The sequence below is a fragment of the Catharus ustulatus genome, chromosome 18 (genome assembly GCF_009819885.2).
Source record: "Catharus ustulatus isolate bCatUst1 chromosome 18, bCatUst1.pri.v2, whole genome shotgun sequence".
Taxonomy (NCBI): Eukaryota; Metazoa; Chordata; class Aves; order Passeriformes; family Turdidae; genus Catharus; species Catharus ustulatus.
This window is the reverse complement of record NC_046238.1, coordinates 10,236,499-10,258,720: the sequence shown is the minus strand read 5'-3', so window position 1 is coordinate 10,258,720 and position 22,222 is coordinate 10,236,499. Positions and strand designations below refer to the sequence as shown.

The 22,222-nt window shown below is 47.8% G+C and overlaps 2 protein-coding genes across 3 annotated transcripts in view; one reads left to right on the top strand and one right to left on the bottom strand.

Annotated features, from left to right (window-relative positions):
- The window catches only part of CIT (citron rho-interacting serine/threonine kinase), a 68,086-nt gene extending 59,659 nt beyond the window's left edge, over window positions 1-8,427 (top strand). Inside the window, exons 38-46 of the mRNA XM_042779844.1 lie at window positions 409-548; window positions 1,390-1,482; window positions 2,767-2,875; window positions 3,000-3,128; window positions 3,775-3,855; window positions 4,444-4,522; window positions 4,638-4,835; window positions 5,723-6,026; window positions 6,476-8,427. Coding sequence (XP_042635778.1) covers window positions 409-548; window positions 1,390-1,482; window positions 2,767-2,875; window positions 3,000-3,128; window positions 3,775-3,855; window positions 4,444-4,522; window positions 4,638-4,835; window positions 5,723-6,026; window positions 6,476-6,499 — 1,157 coding nt within the window. The 3' untranslated portion in view covers window positions 6,500-8,427. The remainder of the gene's footprint in view (window positions 1-408; window positions 549-1,389; window positions 1,483-2,766; window positions 2,876-2,999; window positions 3,129-3,774; window positions 3,856-4,443; window positions 4,523-4,637; window positions 4,836-5,722; window positions 6,027-6,475) is intronic.
- A 2,405-nt stretch (window positions 8,428-10,832) lies between these two features.
- Window positions 10,833-17,785, bottom strand: PRKAB1 (protein kinase AMP-activated non-catalytic subunit beta 1). Of its 2 annotated transcripts, none has more exons than XM_033075871.2 (8): window positions 17,754-17,785; window positions 16,703-16,877; window positions 16,129-16,295; window positions 15,142-15,235; window positions 14,337-14,451; window positions 12,985-13,118; window positions 12,449-12,517; window positions 10,833-12,364 (listed from the first exon to the last, which is right to left on the bottom strand). In XM_033075871.2, the coding sequence occupies exons 2-8, from the start codon at window positions 16,865-16,867 to the stop codon at window positions 12,287-12,289; spliced, it is 822 nt and encodes a 273-aa protein (XP_032931762.1). In that variant the 5' UTR covers window positions 16,868-16,877; window positions 17,754-17,785; the 3' UTR covers window positions 10,833-12,286. The 2 variants fall into 2 exon arrangements, with proteins under 2 accessions (XP_032931762.1, XP_032931764.1); XM_033075873.2 differs by lacking the exon at window positions 17,754-17,785 and adding an exon at window positions 17,659-17,736.
- Between the last annotated feature and the right edge of the window lie 4,437 nt (window positions 17,786-22,222).

Sequence of the window (22,222 nt, the reverse complement as noted above, 5' to 3'; positions counted from 1 at the left end):
TGCAATTCATTAGGGCAGTTCTTGGAAATCCCTTGCCAGTTCTGTTGGCACAGAGGGACTAAAACATCTTGTACTTGAAGAAGTTCTGAAGAGCAAAATAATACTTCCTGGCTAATTTTGAATAGTGTCTTAATGAGGCCACAATTACAGTGTTCTGCTAGACTTTAGAAACACTAATAATCCACGCAGGGAATGGTTGTTCTCCTGGTGGATTTACTGCCTGTTGTAGGGTTTTTGTAAGTTTTCTGTTTCAGTTTGAATAGGAATAATATGGAATGAATTCTACATGGTACCTTGTGACTGTTTCCACAGTAACAGCCTGTAACAACGAGCTGCTGCTTAGGTAAGACTTTTGTAGAAAATAGGGAGTTCTTCCTTGATGAAATGCAACCTTTTTTTGGCTTCCAGGAGAAGAAAGGGCTCTGTGTCTTGTTGATGTAAAGAAAGTGAAGCAGTCTCTAGCCCAGTCTCACCTCCCAGCCCAGCCTGATGTCTCACCAAATGTCTTTGAAGCTGTCAAAGGATGTCACCTTTTTGCTGCTGGCAAAGTAAGTTACAGCTCCCTCGTGCCCTCAGACCACCCCTTAGACTGCTCTGAGTTTAATATTAATAAATCAGCATATTTATTCCACTGGCAACACATCCAAGGTCTATATTCTTGCTCTGAATATTTTCTTTGAAAAAGAAGAATGTATGGGTTGAAGAGAGGCTGAGCTGCAGACAGAATGGGGGAATTGCTGCCAATGTGGATCAGTTCAGTCAGGATGCCATGATAGTATAGCTTGAACTGCTGCACAGTAAGAAATCCAGCACAGCATGGTACTACTGCCTCCTCGCTATTGACTACAATTTTGAGATTTTTAATTGGTGAATTCTGTCCTGTCTTTGTTCTAGAATGTCATGCTTCCAGGCTAGCAAATTTCCTTAGGTGTTTGTGTCACTTTAATTCTAGACATTTAAACAGATTACTGGTTTTAGTATGGAGGCTTTAACCACAGCAGAAATTCTCATTAACAATTACTCCTGTGGACTACTTTAGTAACATTCATTTCAAAGTGCTGCTTAAGATAAGTTTCAGGGGTTAAAATGTAGACCTAACCTATTTCAATTTGTCAATCCTTTTTCTGTGGAAAACCTTCTCATTTTTTATTAACGCCTTTCAAGCATAAAAGAAATCATAGAAGCCATTTAAATTCACGTTCTTTTTTGAGAATGTGAAGAGGCTTTTCATTATTTCATGAATTCACAATAATTACCCTATTAATAAAATGTACTTGCTTATCTCTGCAAAGTTCTTTTTGTGGCAAGAGGTTCTCGGATCTGTTTCATGTACTCAGCTATAGAATTTATTTTATTGCCATCCTGAACTGCTTCTTATCTTCCTTACAGGTTGAGAACAGTCTTTGTATCTGTGCAGCCATGCCAAATAAAGTGGTGGTTCTGCGATACAACGAGAGCTTGAGCAAGTTCTGTATCAGAAAGGTGAGTTTAGTAACTCCCTGCTGTAGCTGAGGTTAATTCACATTATTCTCTAAGCCTGTGCTTTGGAGCAAACATCTGAAACCTTTCTGTGTGCATGAGAAAATTTGTTTGCCAGCTGAAATGATAACAAATTGCACTGTGCACTGACTCAAAGTGGAGTAGGCAGCAATTTCCTTTAATAAGAGTTGGCATTTTTGGAGAGATGCAGAACAGAACTGTGATTTTTTGAGATATTGGACTGAGCTGTAATCATACCCTCAGAGATCTCTCCTCAGGACAAAAAGTTTAAACACCACCTGCCTTAAAACAGGCTGGCACTCAGAAACTCATGTCCTCTCCTATTCACAAATTAAAGGATGTTCCAGTCAAACTGCACCTCCCTGGGAGGTTCTGCAGGTGACTTTGCAGGCACCAGTTCATTTTCCAGTGTGACTGAGGCTGTTATCCCTGAGTGCTCCATGGGCACTGCTGGAGGGAAGCAGTGGGCTCAGTCATGCAGATCTGGCCTCCTCAGGAGGAAAGGCATGAATGATGGAGATCTGGGCACAAACAGAGTGGATGCCAGCACACCTGGAATGTCTACAAGCCTTGCAGCTGATACCAACTCCTGCTCACAGCAGGGAACACCGAGGGTCTGCAGCCCTTCCTCTGACAAGGGCTTACATGCACAACATGCAAAGGCATTTTAGACAGCAGGTTTTCCTTATCTCCACTAATCCAGGCTACTGAATTTAGATCCTAACAAGATGGCAGCAAGCCCAGAATGTGCTTTTCTTTTCTGCCAACTAAATTTCCAGATAAAGTAGGATTTATGCAAGGAATCTTGTCCTCAGAAGATCTGGGGATTTGTGTGTTGTGTCAGGCTAACCTGCAGAGCTATCCCAGTTCTTCAGTCACAAAGCAGGTCTTGGTGGACAACATCTCTGTCATGTACAAAGAAGGAAGGAAGATTGGCTGTGACCTACTGTAAACAGGGAGCTGCTCAGTACTGTTCCAGAAGGCTGAGCTGCAGTGCAGAACAACATCTTCCAGAATAGTGTATTCTTCCAAAAGGGAGAGAATCTCCCTTGAGGCAAGTTGATATGCAAGTCTATATTCAAGCATCACATCCAACAAAACAAAACTTTCTTCTAGCAAGAGTTTTTGTCCTCATGCTTTTGAGAGACTGTTGGGGTCTTTGAGGTTGCCACCTCTTGTAAAGATAAATGTAGCAATGCACGACTTTCCGGTTTATCTACAGTGGTACAGGGGACTAACATCTGTCCATACTGTTGTTTCTTCCAGGAGATTGAAACCTCTGAGCCTTGCAGCTGCATCCATTTGACCACTTACAGCATCATCATTGGAACCAACAAGTTCTATGAAATTGAGATGAAGCAGTACACACTGGAGGGTAGGAGATAATTCCTGAGAAATGCTCCAAGTGGCTTCACAGGTTCTTTTGTAGGGCTTTTCGAAAGCAGTTTAGGAAAAAAAGTGGGTGCAAATCAAAGTGTTTTTCTCCATTCTCTTTGCAGAGTTTTTGGATAAAAATGACCACACTTTGGCCTCTGCTGTGTTTGCTGCTTCCACCAACAGTTTCCCAGTCAGCATCATCCAAGTGAACCCAGCAGGGCAGAGGGAGGAGTACCTGCTGTGTTTCCATGGTAAGTGGTGGATGGTGTTGCACTGCTTCTGCTCTCTGAGCTGCAGAAGGTACCAAATGCTGTTGAATTTTGGACAACCTGCTTTGGCTTAAAAGTTCTGGTGCCTGGTGGATCAGTTGTTGCATGTAGATTCCTGTGCCTGAGGGAAGGACTGCAGGCAGTGTGTGAAGTGCAAACAGGTGTTTGATTACCCTGATAAGATGTTCAGAGGCTCTCAGACTTGGGCTTTGTCTGATTTCCAGATGAGACTTCTTAACCTTCTGGTGATTAAGTAAGAGAGGGTGTTATTTTTTTGTATAGCTGCTTTTGTTGCCCTCTTGTATACTGTCATGGGAATGCACAAACCTTCTAAAGCCTTTTAGCAATAATTTTGGGTGATGGTAGGAATTTCATTGCCTTTCCAACTGTACATTAAATAATCACCTTAGTTTAGCTGGAACAAAGAGACCTGGAATCACAGTACCTTTTGGCCTGGCAGTATTCCTCCATCTAACCAATTTTATGGCATTTAGAGTAATTCATGGCAATCTGAGATTTGCAAAATGTCCCTGATAAAAAGCCTTGGGACAACTGCCTTTGCCCCTTCAGAAATAAATGAATAAATTTGAGGCAGATGCTCATGACCTGATGTGACCTCTCTTGGCAGAGTTTGGAGTCTTTGTGGATTCCTATGGAAGACGCAGTAGGACAGATGACCTGAAGTGGAACCGCTTGCCCTTAGCTTTTGGTAGGTGTTGAGGGACAATCCCTTGGATTATGGAAATTACCAGGTACCCTGCACTCAGCCCTTCTGTCTCCTTTTTCTTTCCCAATTCTTCCTGAAACTATGGAGCATTTTCCCACAATTTAAGCTTATTATAAATCCTGATGGCAAATCCTCTGAAATATAAGCGATTTAAGGAAAACTAAACCCAAGTTGCATTTCCTTAATGTTCCTGGTCTGACACTGATTGAACTGGCTAGTGGAACTTTTAACAATGCTTCAAGTTTCTGAAATAGTGAAGACTATATGAGGGCAGCATGATTCCCTCAGGCCTTTTGCACTGCCTAATGGGATTTTGTTCAGTTAATAGTCTGGCTTTAATGCCTTTTTCATGATACTTTGGTTAGTAAAGTCCTTGAGACAGTTTCAAAGCAGCAATTCTTTAAGTTTGCATCTCCCCCTTTACTGATGGTGTCAGTGTCATTACATGAAATGTATTCCTTAGTTTTCCCACAGGGCTGTCAGCCTCTCTTGTGCTTGCTGTTGTGTTTTAGAAATTTTTAATAGAGGATGTATTTTGTGTTTTTTCCTGCTTTTGCACTGCTCCTCCAGCCTACAGGGAGCCCTATCTGTTCGTGACCCACTTCAATTCCCTTGAAGTGATCGAGATTCAGGCACGAGCTTCTCTAGGGTAAGTTGTTCTCTTTTCATTCCTTTGAACAGCCTGTTTTGCAGGAATATATGGACTTGCCAGGAGAAGGTACTGTGCTGCCACTGTAAAGACTTTTGCCTGCAATTTTCCCCAGAACTCCGGCTCGAGCCCACTTGGAGATCCCCAACCCACGGTACCTCGGGCCTGCAATCTCCTCAGGAGCCATCTACTTGGCCTCCTCCTACCAAGACAAGCTGAGGGTGATCTGCTGTAAGGGCAATCTGGTGAAGGAGACCAACAATGAACAACAGCAGCAGCAGCAGCACCACAGAGGCTCCTCTGCCACGCGCAGGTGCGGGGACATCGGGGTGTCCCAGTGACAATGTCAGGGTGTGGCACTCCCTGTGTGCCTCAGGGGCAAACTGTCCTCCTGACTCTTTTTCCCCTGGTGTGGTGGGATGACCTTGTTCTGTTCTTAGAGGCTGGTGACAGTTACTGTGATGCTGGAATAGAGTCACTAGTGACTTAACACCCACAAGGAAACAAAACATCTGCTCTAGGAAGATGTGGATAATCTCCACAAATGCTTTGTGACCTTGTGCTGGTTTGCTCTGATGTTGTGATAGAGCTCTGGCTTCAAAGCTTTTTGAGCTCAGATACTGTTGATATGACACTAAGCACAGCTTGGCTGTAACCAGCTGTAAAGCAAGAGCTCCCTTCTATCAAATGATGAGTCTGCCTTAGGGAGATAGTGCTTGGAAGTTGTGATGTGATACACAGATAATTGAATACTGGGGCTGATGGTGCCACTGTGTGCACAGGACTCTGAGAAACTGAGGCTTGTAATTCATCCCTGCCTGGTCTGAATGTCCCTGAGCTATAGAAAGTTCTGTACAATATATATATATTATATATATATATATATATATATATAATCAAATTTTAGTGTATTTTTATATGGAAAAGCACATGGTTGGAGTGTATGAAAAGGTGTTGTTCTCTGACCTGTTCTGTACACATGACTTACACTGACAGTTCTTTAAGGCACTTTGCCAGTGTGGCTCATGTGATGGATACTCCAGCTGCCAAAATATCTCTGCATTTTCCATCTTGGCTCAGGGAGGGGCTGATGCTTCTCCAAGGAAGGGCGCCGGGGACAAGTTACATTTTTACTAAAAGAAAACGTAACAGGAGGTTTTTGTCACTCAGCGGTTCACATCAATTGTTTTTGAATGACAGCAGCCCGAACAAGAGGGGCCCTCCCACGTACAACGAGCACATCACCAAGCGCGTGGCCTCCAGCCCGGGGCCCCCCGAAGGGCCCGGCCACCCCCGGGAGCCCAGCACGCCCCACCGGTACCGCGAGGGCCGCACGGAGCTGCGCAGGGACAAGTCCCCGGGGAGGCCCCTGGAGAGGGAGAAGTCTCCGGGCCGGCTGCTGAGCACCCGCAGGGAGCGCTCCCCGGGCCGGCTCTTCGAGGACAGCGGCCGAGGGAGGGTGCCTGTGAGCGGGGCCAGGACTCCCCTCGCTCAAGTCAATAAGGTAAGGCAGGAGCCTGCAGAATGTGGCTGCTCTCAGGAAAAGGCTTGTGGGTGCTGCACTGGAAAGCACAAGAGCAGATCAGATCTTACCCCCCTGCTCCTCACATTCTGCTGGAACAGAGCCCATGTGGTGCCATGCACTGGCCCTGTGACCACCTGCCCCGGGCTGGTTCTGGCATTGCAAAAGCTGCTGGACACTGGCATGGGCTGAAAGCAAAGCTGCATTTACTAGGAAGTGATAGAGGATTTGATGGGAAATAATGTCTGGAGCAGGGACTGTGGGAGCCTGCTGTGCTCAGAGTGATGCTGACAGTGCCTCCCTTTGTCAGTGCTTGTGGGTGGCAGGAGCCCTGGCTCTGTGGGAGCAGCAGTGATGTGCTGCTGCCAGCACCTCGTGCCTGGAAGAGAAATACCTGTCACTTGTAACTTGTCCTTTTATTTCCCTGCCAGGTCTGGGACCAGTCTTCAGTGTAAGTCTCAGCTAGACAAAGTTACTCATCTTGACCTGCAGGAAAAAAAAGGAAATACACTGAGTATATGCACTCCATCTGTCTGCAGCCCAGTTCCCAAACAGCATTCCTGGGCCAAAGCTCGCTCCGCAGCGGGAGCCGTGGCGCTTTCGAGGACCGTTCGCAGCTCAGTTAATTTCTCTGCACTTTCCTGCACTCCTGTTTTTGCACTTTGTTACTACTGTTACTCTTTCAAGCAGTTCATGAACTTTTTGTATCCACTTTAGTCCCTAGTAGTTCATCCAGGAAATGGGACTCGTGTCCTACCCCAGGTCATCACTGTGGTTAGCACCCCTTACCAGAGAGTTGGTCACAGTTCTGAGACGTGCTGGGAGCCCCTGATGGCCTGGAAACAGAAGGGCCAAGGTGAGTGAGTCTTTCAGTAGGAGCTGTGGTTGGATGTTCTCCACAGAACACATGAAAAATTTCTTCTGATTAGCCTGTTCACCTGCCACTTCTGAAAGTTATTTTGTTCTCACCAAAATCGCTTTAGAGCAGCTCTGATGGGGAGGGAAGAACCCTGCTTTAACCAACCCCCCTGCCCGGCCCTGAGACAAAGTGCATTACCTATAAGCTACTGGGTTGTAAGACTTTATCCAGGTCTTCTGCATGACAGTTCACTGCATGCTGCTGCACCATCACTGGCTCTCCTTTTAGGTTGCTTTGCTGAGTAGTGTATTGTACCTCACTTGTAAATTAACTGAAACCTTTAGATTACACTGCAAAATAGCTGTTAATTACTCTGGAAATTTGGCACCGAAGAGTTAACAAGCCTTATTCTATGACAAGAATTACAGTCACACTTGTGTTCTCCTCTCAGCACTGGACATGGTCTCTTCAGCAGTGAGTGCTGCCAGCCTCACCTGCCCAGGGGGAGCAGCCCGGGCTGGCTCCTCCCGTGAGCTGTAGCTTGTTGTGCAATCAGATCCGGTGTCTTGGCACAGGACACCCCCAGGGAGCAGCTTTGGCAGTTGCTGACACACCTTCGCTTCCCCGTGTCTGACCTCGAGCCTTTTATTGCTTCCTATTCTCTTTTGCTGTGAACATGAAGCAGAGAGCAAATGATTTTCAAAGCAGGTTTTGACCATTCACTCTGCAATAGCAACGTTCTAAGTGAACAACCATGTTCTTTACAACTGGAAAGAGCAAAACTGCATCCAATCTTCCCTTGGAGCCACACTTAAACTTCTGCTAGTCCCTTGCAAGCCTGTGCTAACCTGTTCTAGAAACCCATCAAAATTCCAATGCCTTGTCAGTGTCCTTTGGCGAGTTTCATGAATATTGTATTCTGTTCTCTTGTCTGTTGGGTTATTTTCAGTCAGATGATTTGGCAGGAAATTTGCTGAAAGTTTTTGTCTCCTGGTCTGAATATTTGGAAAGGTCGCTGAGATCAGTCTTTAAATCTTTGCATCTCATGGAAGATCTTCAAGACCTCAGAAATGGGCTTGTTGAGTCCTGAAAGTGTATATCTTGTGTCTTGTTCGTGAAATGCTTCCTGCTATAGAAATAGCTCAAAGGACTGTACATATTTACAAGAAACTTTATATTCGTAACAAAAGGGAATTGAATTGGTTTCTACTTTTTTATTGTAAACTGTGCGTTTTTCAACACTAGCTTTTTGTTTTACTGGTGGTTGTGGACAGCCATCTTCAGACACTGGAGGGGCCTCGCCTCAGTCCTCCTGCTCCCATGAAGAAATATTGTAACATTAACTTGCAATTGAAGCTTGTTAGCATAAATGAGGTTTTAGGTCTCTAAAAGTACAGGATTTTTCTTCATTACCTTTTTATTATTGACAAGGGAGGGAACCAGAGGGACAGTTCAAAGCTCCACCTGGAAAGTATTGAACTTTGTTGTTGAACAATAACCAAATAAAACAAATAACTATCTTGACTGGCATGGTGAAATGACGGCTTCCTTCTCTCTGGAGTGCCCCTGCCCCTCCTGCCCCACACCTGGCTCTGGAGCTGGGGAATCCTAGGTGTCACAGCTGACCCAAGAGCAAACCCTGGCAATATTTAGCATTTAATACTCATCATTCCCTGAACAGTAGCATAAGTGGCTTCACAAACCCCAAGCATGCACTAACCCAGGTGGATTTATCCAGGTACTTCACTAGAGCAGCAGTCAGCTGCAGCTGACCCTGCCTCCCCCCTGAGACGGGCAGAGGAGAAACACCTGTGAGTATCTGGGACAACAGTCTTGCCCTGGAAAATGACCCCACACATCTTGAGCTGAAAAAAAAGGCATCTTAATTAACAAGTGTGATCTAATGACAGGTTTGGGGCTTATCCCAGCAGTGAACTGGGAACAAAGCAGAGGGAGGCAGTTCCTCATCCCACTGCTGTAACATGCTGGTGCTTTAAGGCCTAATAGCTGCAACTTTAAAAAAAGACCATTCACAAATCCAGTCAGATTGAGTACAACCTGCAGTTACTGTACAGCTCAACTTACACCTGCTGGGAAAACTTGCTAGATCAGACTTAAATGTAAATACATCTATTTTTAACTGAACTAGTTTTTACAGGGTCTGAAGTATTCTTTCACAGGAAGAGGTTTTTAATATTCACACTGCTGCCTACAGTATCTTAATTTGTCCTCCTACTGTTCAGTGTTTTTGGTTGTGTGCACATCCCCACCCCCTCAGCCCTGAGAAAGGGCTGGGTGGAGGCTGTGGGGGTGGGTTACCAATGGCTCCTCTTACGTTTTGGTCTACATGACATTCTCCATGAAACTGCTCTCCATCAACCCCGAGCTGCTTGATTTATCTATTGTGCCTACTATGATGTATATGATGAAATGCTGACTTGTTCAATGTTCCTTTATTTCTTTTACTGTGCACAAACAATACTTATTTAAAGCTCATTGTTGCAGTCCTATGATGCATGATCCGAATTGTAACAAAACTAAATTAATCCAGAAACTGGTGGAGTAAAAAAAAAATTAATTATTTATTGAGCTTTTTGATTCCCAAGAACCCTGCACAAATCCATGTCAGCTTGACCCCCACATGCTGTGCTGAAATTCAGGGGGTCAGGGAGGGCAGGGACCTCTTGTTATTCCTGTACTGGTTTACTCCAGGGTCCCCAAAAGTGACTGTAACAAAGGTGTCTGCATCTACCTTTAAAAAATGTGCTCTCCTAGCAACAGCCAAGAATAAACATAACAGCACAGACTGTGAGCTGTGGGTGGGGAATGTAAGCGAACTAATAAATCCAACTCTTGATCCAGCTTTTGCCTTTGGAGGGATTTGATTCATCCCATTGCAATAAGGGAACACAGAGTGATTAATCCAATTCATTCACCTGTTAAGCAGAAAACAACCTAACAAAAGAAAACCCAATAAAACACCCCAAAACCCACCCCCAAGCAAAGACCAAAACAGCCAGCCTCCCTCTTCTTAGTCCACCCTCCTGCTGGAGAGAAAGGGGTTTGGGGGCTGAGGGTGGCAGTGGCTTACCTGAGGAAATCTGTGGCTCCTGGAGGTGTCTTTGGAGGCCCAGGTGCCAGGGAGCAGCTCACTTCCCTCACCTGCTGCTCGTGGCTGGAGAGGCCTGGGGACAGCTGGATTTGGTCACCCTGGGCAGGGAAGGGTGGAGCAGAGGGGGGGTCACTCCTGCAGGCCCTCACACAGCCTGGGCTCACCCAGCCCTCCCAGCTTTTGGGGCTGCAAAAGCTGATTGTGCAGTGGCAGCTGCAATCCCTGTACTGAGCCCTCTGCCAGCTGAGACAGGGCCAGGGGCTACAAACCAAAAACCAAAATTAAAAACACTCAAGCTTTCTACACAGTAATTGTTCCTGTCCTGTGGTTCCACCATACCTGATGCACTGATGAAGAACAGGGAGTGCTCTGCAGGTACCAGCACTGACCACACATCCCACAGCCTTGGCATTCCCTGGAGCTACTGGACCCTGCAGAGGCACAAACTGTCCCCTCACAGCTGGACCTGTGTGACCCTGGACCCCAGAGTCACTCTGGTGAGGACAAAGACCTGGAGAAAGGTCTGCTTGAAGTGGCTGCTGGAACAAGAAAAGCTGACAGGAGGCTTAAGGCCCATCCCAAGCTTTCCAGCTTTGTTGCTGGAGCTTATAAAGAATTGGCCTCTTGTTTTCCCTCTAACTTTATATCACAAATTAGGATGGATACCTCGGTCTTCCTCACTGGCTTAGTGCAAGAGGAGAAAGTGTTTCAATCTGCATTGCTGAATGGAAAGCTTGTGCAACTCACCAAGGCATAAAGCTGCAATCAGGAAATCACATGCAATAACAAGGGAAGGGTAATAAGACAAATCACCCACTTCTCTTAAAAATGTTTTATTTGTTTCTAAAGAGGTTGAAAACAAGCAATTCTGTAGTTCAGAATACCAAATACTATCCATAGCACAGAATGAAGAAAGAGTTTTCAGAGAAAACCATTGCACTAGACCCAGATCTACTCAGCTACTGAAGATATTGCAACAAGGCTGGTGAACAGACCCCAGGATGGCAAAGCACCCTCCCACTGTGGCTCACTCCATGCTGGCTGCAGCAGCTCTGTCCCCACTCAGGCTCCTCACAGACACAAGTGCTTTACCCCACAGTGGCTCGGGGCTGGTTTTCATTGGCACAGTCACGGTGCCCCAGGCACCAGAAGGAGCCAGGGAGGGCTCCTCCTGTGCTGGCTCCTCCCAGCAGGCCCGGGGCATGCTGGCAGCAGGTTTGCATTAATGGTGCATTTGTTTTGGGATAAAACAGGCTGTCAACACCAAGGACAGGCAGCCTGGCGTTACTATCATCACTTAGAAAACAGAAACAGAATAAAAAGTTGCCCAGCTCCAGCCCTGGGCACAGAGGGCGGCTGCATCCAGCAGCTGACACTGCTGACACTGAGGGATAAGTTTGGCCACTGGACACAGGAGACCGAGTCTCCTTCAGGCTGTTACTGAGGAACTCATCCCTAAACTGAATCCATCCATTTCCTTCCAGCCACCTCTCCCAGCTTAAGGAAGTCCTCATCAGTGACAGCAAGAGAAACCAGTTTCCAAAAGCAGATTACTGCAAGACATATTTACAATTTACAGAAAAATCCAGCCATTAAAAACAATTGTCCTTACCAGTAATTCCACAGGGGAAAAGATGTATTTCAGTTCTCATGAAGAGAAAAAACTACAGAGCTATTCACAGTAGAAACAGTGCACCCCACTCTACCGTAAAATAATAACGAGCTTGTAGTGATTATGCTGCTGATTTTGCCCAGAAAAGGCTGCTACAAAATGATCATCAATATTCACACTTACTTCAGCCAGGCAAGTTTGGAACTTGTTACTGAAATAATGTTTGATGAGCAAGGGAAGCAGTAATGAGCTTGCTTTTGCTGAGTGTTATGCTCAAATCAGATTCCCCAAGAATCCTGAACTTTCTAGACTTTGGGCTGGCAGACTCCCAGTCTGCCTTGCTGCTAAAGCTCTTTGTTCTGTTGCTGCCTGCCCTCATATTATTCAGCCTAATTAAATTGGTGTTTTTTTAACTGAGCTGACAAGGGGCACTGACACCTTTGCCACCTGTCTAGTTGCTGTGAAGCTGCCATTTCCAAGGACTTCCAAGGTGGGGCTAACAAAATAAGGCAAATACAGGAGAACCTGGAAGTCTCAGGAAAAATATGAAATCAGAGTTCATTTGCTACAGCACAGAGCAGAAGTACATTTGGTTAAGTGAAGCATTTTTTCTGAGACTGCACTGGCCCAGAACAATTGGTCACAAATGCCTGTGATGCTCATATTGGCTTGTACAGCAAAGTGGTCACGTATTTCTTCTTGTAACGGTGTGTAGCACTGAGCACCATCACTCCATCCTGCAGGGGAGGGAAAACAAGTGAGTGTGTGCCATGGCCAGACACCCAGGCTGCCTGTGAGCACAACATGCCCTGGCCTCTCACCTTGATGGAAAGTGCATACAGGTGGTTCAGCATGACGTGGTTGGGCTCAGGGAGCAGAGCGGGGTCACACTGCAGAGAACAGGGACAGTGTGACACCAACAGAAGTCACAGTTCACTCCTCACAGCTGAGGGGTGACAAACAGCACCTGTGACCCCCAGTACATCACTGCTGCCCAGGCTGACTCCATCACAAACACAGACAGCATTCCAGAACAACCCCAGGTCCCTCTGGGTAAAACCCTCTGCATCCTCACCAGGACCATGCATCAGACTCTGATTATCCCTTATGTGCTTCTGGTGTCTTAACAGTTGACAAAATTAAGGTTTTGGGAGGAAAACAGCAATCTAGTTTTCCATTTTAAAGACAAACAGATTTAGTTCAGATGAATCCATCTGGACATACATAATAAGGAACTTACCAACACAGTAACTTATCCTAAGGTTTTTCCTAAGCTGTCCCCTGCCTCTATCCAGACTTTTCCCATCTGTTCCCATCCTCAAGGGCATTATTTAGCAAACCAAAGTGATGTACTCACAGAAATGCCTGTGTCCTTGTTCAGGATGACCTGCAACAGGTGTGGGGGGAGAATGGGTGGAGATTTAAAGCGCTCCTCTGCCTTACAGACATAGGGCTCCTGGTGGTACGGTCCTGGGGGTGAACTGGACAGCTCTGCCAGGGAGATGGTAAATATTTCATCCTAAACACTTTGTAAGAACATCTGCTCTTTATAGGTACATGCAGCCTACAGGAATCAATGGCACTTAAGTGCAACAACTACAGCAGCTGGTGCAGTGCCAGAGCATCAGTCACTGCCCAAGAGGGGATTTAAGGTGCCCAAAGTCTGACTTGGAACGAGCTGTGAGGTTCTGGGCAGCAGAATTCTGAGGGCACAACTGCACTCAGAACTTCTCTGTCACCTCTGCCCAGCACTTCTGCAAACACCCCACAGTGCAGGCTACCCTACAAGGTTCCCTCCAAGGGATGTACAAAAACATGGGATGCACCTGTGAAAGACAAGTGCTCCCCCCTGCAGACTGGGCTGTGGAAAGAGCCCTTCCAAGTCTCATCAGGGAACTGATTAGCAGTGACAGCCTGTGGGGGAAGGCATCTACTCCTCCTGGCCAGGAATCTCCTCCTGGCCTGCCCCACAAATAACACTTTCCCCAAAAAGGCTCTGTCTAGGGCAAAGCTGCACAGAGCAAAACACACCCAAACACAGCTCCTGCCTCAGGCTCAAAGGTCTCCTGAAGGAGGGTGTAAGGCACTGCTTCAGTCATGGACTCCATCCCTACAGAGCTCAGTAACCAACAGGGAAAGGCTGCCCTCAGACACAGCTCAAGCTAAACCCCACCTCTCTCCTGTTACACTAGAACATGAAACTTAAGGCAAAAATTGCAATTTTGTATTATTCTTAGCTAGATCATTTATACTACATTGTGAGGATGCTCCTGAGCCTGTGTTAGCACCGAGCTGCACCTCATAAAGTGCAACTTCTGACCCCCTCAGCCACCGCCTTAGCAGAGAAGACTGAATTAGGAGCAGTGTAGGCTGCCAGTGTTGGTTTGGTGTGGTAAAGTAGAGACTGACCCACCACTGACTGCCCTAACTCCAGCCACTGCACACAGCAGGGGCAAACAGTTATTGAGCACCCAGGACTTCCTCCTCATCAGACCTGTGTTGCTTTGTCTGTTTGTTGTTGCTATGTTTGCTTCCTCCTCTGAGCATTCCAATTTCTTCCTTTGGGCATTTGTGATTCCTGCACACATCTACAGGGCCTGACACAAGTGGAGATTAATCTCCGCTGGAGCTTTAACTCAGATAAAAAGGGAAAATGGGATTTTTAACAACTCTAAAAAGTGTGATATAAAGTTACCAGTAAGCTCATACCAGACATGTCTGAACTTTTTTGGGAGTCCACCATCAAAGCATCGAACACTTCAAAGTCAGTTTTCTTCACCTGGATGACATTGTTGATAGTACCCAGCTGGCTGGTTACTACTGGCTGGCAAGAGACAAGATGGAAAAATCAGAATAAAGAAAGCCTATGGGACTAATAGATTCTCAGAACTACACAATCAGCATTACTAAGAATGAGGTATCTTACTTTTGAAATATGACAGAACCAGATAGGAGAAGAGCTCGGCAAGTGTTAGCTTAAGAAGAAATGCAGGATTTTAAGGGCTGGGAGGGGAAAATGCTTGCTGAACCTGCCAAGTCCAGACAAGGCAGGAGTCAGGTCTGGGCTGTAGTTACCAGTGACACCAGCTCTGGACACTGAGCTCTTAAGCATGTGTGGAACTGCTGGGTAGGCTAGGGTTAAAGCTCATTTTAGAGCAGAGGAGGAAAAACAGGCCTGGTAGATTTTGGCCCAATTACTGGACTATGAAAAGATATAGATCAGCAATAGCAACATGCTGGCACAGAGAGCCAGGAAGGCACAGCGAGCTCTGGGCTGCCAGCAGTGCACAGTGCTCTAAAAGGCAGTTTGGCACTGAGCAAGAAAAGCTTGGCATCACTTATAAACCAATGGCCAAGAGATCCTGTCCCTCATTGCATCTCCAGCCCTCTGAGCTCAGTCTGATGCTGCCATCCAGGCCAGCAGACATCAGAAAGCTCTCTCACCAGCTTGAGCAGCACCTTTCTCCTCTTCAGATGCCTCAATCAATAAGCAATGACTCAAAGCAACCATTACCTCTGTAGGATCATGTGCCCACTGCCCATCCACGAGGAACTTGTACTGGTGCTCTCCTTCTGGCAGGTCCAGGATTGCCACAAAGTTATTTTGACTGGAATTTAAGACGAACAATCAGCCCTGCAATATTCTGAGAAGTACCTTGGTGTTTAAACTGTGACACACACCATGACACACAGCACAAGTCTCCTCAACATGCAAAACCTTAAAAAGGCAGAGAAGCTCTGATGCGATCCAAAGGTAAAGAATCAAATTATGATTAATGCTCATGATAATTTCCTCTGTGACAGTGAGTCCCCCCACACTCCTGACATCCCATAACTGGCACTGAGCTTTTGTAAAGTCACATCTTCATTTTACTTGTTAGCACTGGAGACCTCATTTATCTGCTGATGGAACAAGATCAGCTCTCTCATATTTCCTTGCCTTTCAGTATTTGCCATCATAAATTGCATTTCCCAAATGCCCATGAAATAAATGAACAATGAGTAGATAAAAGCAGCAACTCAATACTTCTGGGTTACTTTGGGTCTGAATAGCTGCTGCTTGGCAATTTCCATACCCCTTGGGCTGTGAACTCCCTGATTCTTCAGAAGGCTTTATCAGCATCTCAAAAAAGCTGACAAACAGCTGATGTTGCTCCAACAGGCCACAGTCTCTGGACCCTCTGAGCTGGGCAAAAGCCACTGACATGGCAAGGATGTGCTATCAGAGACACTGTGCTAGAACCAGCTCCCCTTCCCACAGCCCAGCCCTACCCCAGGCACAGACTACACAGCAGGGACTGATTGTGTTGCGCCCAGTGAACTGAAACTCAGCTCAACTTCCACCCTGTGCCTTCTAAGAATGGAAAATTGTCACGAAGGGCTTCAGGAGAGAAGCAGGACAGTGGCAAATCAAGCACAATCCCATCTCTCAACTGACCACCTTCCTCATGGTACTGAGCACTCCCAGTCCATGGGGAACAGCACTGCAGCACTTCATTACCTCCTTGTCAGAGGAATTCTGCCCCAGTTGTTGAAGGTCCCTGATAAAAAAACCTCTTTCCCTGCTCCAGTCCAGCGGAAGACTGTTGGCCGAGCTTGAGTGGGGGTTTTGTCATTCACTTCCAGATCTTGCTGCCAAGCTAGAAATTCTTCTTTCTCCAAAGGAGCCTACAAGCACAATATCTCAATCAAAAAAGGTTCTTTCCTGGCAGACTCAGACAACCTGTGTTGCACTGAAGGCTTTTTTTGCCCTCAGGCAAAAGTCTACTTTAAGTCTACTACCAGCAGGTTTTGTCAGATGCAGAATACAAGCTGCATTTCTAGACATTACTCATTTGCACAAATTCTGCAAAGATGTTAAAGCCTTCCAAATTTGTAGGAAGAGTGGAAGGCAAAATAATGGCCCTCCTTTCAGCCCCAATTATACCTGCTTAAACACCAATTTACTCTCTCTTGGCATGGGAAGGAAGGGGGATGGTCAGCTTTGTGCAACCTCAATGACAAAATCCCTGCAGGTTGCAAACAGCCCCAGAGCATTCCAAGCAAGCAGTGCTGGGAGAACAAAGCAGCAATACCTTCATTTCCTCTGACTGGAACAAGTCTGCATCTTCAGGACTGTCCATCAGGATTTTTGGTCTGTCCCCCTCTTTGGTGCCGATGGCTCCTCCTGAGCTGTCCCCTCGGGTGGCTTTGTGCCCATGGCGCTCCAGCCCCGCTCGTTCGCTGCTTGTGTTCCCCATTTTTATGGATCTAAAAGAGCAGGGAAAGCCAGATTAGCACATCATGTAATCCCACAGCTGGAACATCAGCAGGCAGGAAAGAAAACTCATCAGTAGCCTTGGGCTGTGTTTTTGAGTTGAAGAGCCTCAGACACTTGATTAACCCCTTGTAAAGTGATATCATCCTCTGAACAACAAAAAATGACAACTTTTAGCTACTCGTGGCAATGTGCTACAGTTCCATACATGAACACCTCTACCAGACTCAGCCACGCAAGAAGCTGAGCAGACAGGTCCGTGCCACACAGCACAAAGCTCTGGATCTGCCCAAGCTAAGGGCTCCTTCTCTGCCTTCTGCCCACCCGAGCACACAGCTCCTCGCCAGCTCCAAGCAGGGGAACTTTCCGTCAGAACGCTCCAAAAGCAGCCCACCTGAAATGGGACTTCACTAGAATAACGTTGTCTCACCCTGCTGAGGATGCTGAGGGCAGCTGAGGGGGATTCTAAACAAAGACCACACAAAGTCCTGAGCCGGAGTGACCCACAGGCACCACCCAGTGCAGCTCCTGCACAGACACCCAACACTCCCACCCAGTGCCTGGGAGCAGTGTCCAAACGCTCCCGGAGCTCTGGCAGCCTCGGGGCTGTGAGCTGTCCCTGGGGAGCGCTCAGTCCCGCTGCCGCTCCCTCTGTCCCCGCGCTGCTCAGGGAAGGCAGCGCCGGCAGAGACCCAGCCCGGGTGCCGCGCACAGCCCCGTGGGTGCGCACGGAATTCTCAAACAAAGGGCCCCGCGGGCGCGCGCCCCACGCACCGGGAGCTCCGCGGGGCACGGCGGGCACAGCCCGGCCTGGCAGCCCCGGGAGCCCGGCCCGGAGCCGCCCCTGCCCCGCCGGGCCCGGCACCCACCGCCCGCCGCGCTCCCGCCGCCGCCGCCGCGCTTCCGCTTCCGCCGGGCCCGGCCCGCCGGGGGGAACCGAGCCCGGCGCGGCCGTTCCGGGCTGCCCCGCGCTCCCTGCAGGGCTCCATGGCGAGCTCTGTGCCGGGCTCCCTGCAGGGCTCCCTGCCGGGCTGCCCCCGCGCCTCCTCAGCACCGGACTGGTGCCGGGCACGGCTCCGTGGCCTCCGGGAGCCGCCGTGCCCCGGGCAGCGCCTGAGGGCGGTGTTGGAGGCGCGGGCAATGGCGGACGGGCCTCAGGGTTAGAGCTGGAGCCGTCGGCTCTGGCCTCTGAGGGAGCACAGATGGAAGGCTGAGTCCTTGACTGATAAACGTTTCCCAAATGAAATTACACTGATACATTTCCCAAAGGATTGCCACTTACACTATCTTGTTTTACCCTTGGCTCTCCCCCACCTGTTGCTGGTTTTTTCTCCCACTTTCCTCACAGCCACAGAGCTGAGGCCTGCGAGTGTGTCACCCTTCTCTTTACAGTAGTTTGCTTTTTCTCATTACAAATAGAAGCAACCTGCACACAGACAGAAGGAGTCCTACTAAATGGAAGGATCCACACACTGTAACATTGTGGGAAGAATTCTGCTGGGCTATCTGTGCCAGTGCAGAGCTGGCTCCCGCTGTTTTTGGGGAACAGCTGCTCCCTTTTCGCCTTTGGGGTCAGACACCCTGGCGGGACAGGCTGGCAGGAGCTGCCAGGGCAATGTGTGCAGCCAGTTCTTCCAGCCCTGCACGACAGCCCCTGCTATAAAACACAGCTGCTGTTGTTTTGGCATTTCAGACAGCTTAGTGCTCCTGAATTCCTTTTCTCCAGCCCTGGTTGTGTTGTTCTCCCCAGTTTTCCTGGCCAGCACTGTTTGCAGTGTTCTGCCTTTCACTTGCCCATCCAGGACCACTGTGATGATCTGCACAACAGCCACACAGACCCACGACAGGCCATGGTACCTTCACCTGAGGCCTGGTCTTTGCAATGTTTTTTGTTCTTCTAAGAACCACAGAGTAGTAACAAACTGCAGGGTAAGGACTGCTAACAGATCACGAGGCTGTGGTAACCAGTCTGTGGTAGGTACAACCACTCAAAGTCTGGTGTTAAAATGTGATGGTTCCTCCTTCCATTGTGATGAGCCATCCATGGTGTGCTCTGTGCCAAAACCTTTGGGATCTGCTGGGCTGTGGACAGGACAGAGGCCATGGACAAAGCATCTCAGCCTCACTGTTGCTGCCTTCTCCTCCCTGTTTTCCCTGTGTCTGCTCCCTTTTCAGGACTGGTTCTTGTCTCCCCTCACCGTGGCAGGTGGGTGTAGCACAGTCCTGGAGCAATCAGCCTGTAGCTCACTTTGTCAGGTGCTGCTCCCTGAGAACATTGAGGGCTGGGTGACATTACACCATGAACCACTAAATCAGCCCCCACCTCCTCACACGTCTGTGTGCCCGGCCCTTGTGCTCACTGAGTGTTGTTTTCTCCCCCCAGGCTGAGTGGGAGCCCCATTCCCTCACAGCTGTTAATGCAGGAGATGTGGGAACAGAGGGATGAGGTACAGACAAGCCACAGGGGCCTGGCTGAGCTCAGCCACCCACTGGCTCTCTGGAACCCTGGAGTTTTGCTCCTCCCTTTAACAGCATCTGTGACTTTTTGCCTCCATTTATGCTCTGCAGCCTGAAGGGCATAAAAACTCCCCATCTTGCACCCCACCTGAACCATCCTCCATATTCCTGAGGAAGACTACAGAATACCTTTTCTACCTCCACCCCTACTGGGGTAAAAAACAAGTGACTAATTCTGAATAAGAAATTCCCTTTAAAAAAAAAAAAAAGAGAGACACATTCCACTTTCAGACCATTCACAGCCCATAAGACAAGATAAAAGTAATTGATGAAATACTTTATCTGGTGTCATGACTGTGCCACACAACCTCCTAGGACAATGTGAAGTTTTAAATGCAGAGGATTGTAAAAGACCTGCAGGCTATGAAGAGCTGTGTGGTCTCTGTTCCTTGCCATGTCAGTAGCCACAGGCAAAGCTCAGCTCCTTTCTCCCCCCTCACACCTACCTTCTTTAGTAAACATGAGCTAGACCTGGCCTGACTATTAAATCTTCTTAGTCAGAAGTGAATTTTAAGGCAGTTTGGTTCTTGGCTCTTAAAATGATGAGACTCAGCAGAGCTGGTCAAAGTTCTGAGAATCATTACAGAGCACTTTGGATGCTGTACAGGCTGAGGGGTCAGGTGAAGTGACATCTTTGCTTCTGAGTCACTCTACCCCCTTGGAGATATCACTTACCATCCCACTCTATCAGCTGACTCATTTTAAAAGAGAGTAAGGACCGAACAGGATAGGTCTGAGGTCAGGAGAGACCTGTGTTAGGGGAATGCATGTCCTGGATTAGATGGGGTGGAGTGACCTTACAAGATTTTCAGGCACAGAACTCAGGGGTGACACCAAACACTGTGCCTCTAGGCCAGAATCTCTCATATTCACTATTTGGATTACCTCTCTTATGATTTGATTAAAATCAAAAGACAATTAAGCCCCTACTGAATACTGGTGAAATGTGAACCTGAGACTGCCATGGCTCACCATGACCGGCTCACCATGACCTGCTTTGGTCTGGATACTTCCAGTGGAGTTTCCCCTTCTCTTACCTCAGAGTAGGTGTCAAAAAAGAAATGCAGTGGCCTTCAGCCTCAGGCTGTGCAGTTCAAAGTCCTGAAGAATCCATTGATATCTAGCAAAGTTCTTTTCCCTTGACATGATGCAAGCTGATTTAGCCAGAGAAGTCACTGCAAGTGAAGTGGAAGCTGACTCAGCCCTACCGCGAGGGATGACAAACCCAGAGGGGCCATCCTCAGACGTGAGCTGGTAGATCAGACTCACACATGCCATAAATCACATTATAAAGGACACATGAGCAAGTGCTTCTTGCAGCTTGTGTGCTCTGGAGAGTGAGCTGTGTGGGAGCAGGACAGAACTTACCCCAGAGTTCAAGACAGGGGAAATTTAACTGCAGAAACCCTCTGGGTAAATTTCTTACTATGATTTTCCATTGTGCCTCAGGGTCCCGAATTTATTCCTCCATCTTTACAGGCTGAGTGATCTGTTTCCAGGCCTCCTCCTCCTTTTAGGTCACTTCTGGATTTAGCCCACTTTGCCAGGCTGGCAGGGAGTGCAGCAGAGGAAGCTGGGCAGCCCCTGAGAGGCTCAGTCCCATCTCAGGGACACGTGTCCTGCCGTACGTGCAGAACATGCTGTTGTGCTTGGGAAACGGAAAGTTGGGAGTGCACAGAACAAACCCCTCACACAGCACTGCATCTCTCCTCTGCTCCAACACTGCACACCTCCCAGGACCTGCTCATTCAAAATGAGGTTGGAGGTGGGAGGATTGTAAGAGGAAACCAACATTTAGATAGTTTTTGAGCCTGAAGGTGCTGCCTGTGGAGACCGAAGGCTCAGTCTCAGAAAGCTGGGGGCAGCAGCAGCCCTGCAGAGCCCTGGGGGCTCCAGCCTTGCCTGGAGGTATTTCCTACAAAGCCAGGGTAGGTTCCACATCTGTTCAAGGTTTGGTGATATGGACTCTTCCCTCCAGGAAACACCACCTTCCACAAAGGCTCCTGAGCAGCTGTCAGGTAACCAGGATGTTTCTGGTTAGGATGTTTCTAACCAGCTTGGCCCCCATCAATCCAGTGACTTTCCTTGTATTTAGATCCTACTTGCCTTTGGGAATTCAACCCTTCAACTCTTCTTGCGCACACAAACACACAAAGTAAAAGCTAATGGGAGAGATGACTGCACCTTCCCTCTTCTGAGGCAATCAGTAATAAATAATTGGCAGACCAAGGCAGGGCCCAGGGGAGGAAATGAGCCTAGACAGTGATGTTTGCACATTGCTTCAGCAGGGGCACCTGAACAGATGCTGAGAGTGAGGGACACTGTGGCAGCAACCAGATACAACCTATTTCCAGGCTGAGAGGCAGAACACACTGTGAGCACATATCCAAAGATAGAGGTACAAAAGCTGGAGCCTCAGCACTCATGGATCCTGGCTGCAACCACATAAATTGAAGAGTCAGTGCTGATCTTCATGTGAAATCAGTAAACCCTGGGTGTGCCTGCAGGGAGGCACCCCAAGAATTTAATTTCATATTGTCCCCAAGATTATTTTTTTTTGCTGTGCAGTCTGATGAAACTTACACCACATGTTGAGTGTCTGGCTGACCCCCTTCATACAGCAGCAAAGAACCCCCACTTATATTTAGAAGCCTCTTCTAGGATTACATATCAAGATACGTGCACTGGGCTGTTTTGCAGAATGCAGCTGCCTTGTAAGAAGCCAAAGGTGCCAACATGATCCAGGAGCTGAGGCCAGCAATTTCAAGTTTCCATCTGTCTCTGCCTGTAATATGTGCAGGAAAGAAAAGGGAGCTGGACT

Excerpts from the sequence above, each read along its gene's own strand:
- PRKAB1 (XM_033075871.2), bottom strand. The coding sequence starts at position 16,867 with ATGGGGAACACAAGCAGCGAACGAGCGGGGCTGGAGCGCCATGGGCAC. Across the intron at positions 13,119-14,336 it reads AAAAAGTTCAGACATGTCTG|AGCTGTCCAGTTCACCCCCA; the intron begins GTATGAGCTTAC and ends TCTCCCTGGCAG. Across the intron at positions 12,365-12,448 it reads TGTATGCACTTTCCATCAAG|GATGGAGTGATGGTGCTCAG; the intron begins GTGAGAGGCCAG and ends CCTCCCCTGCAG.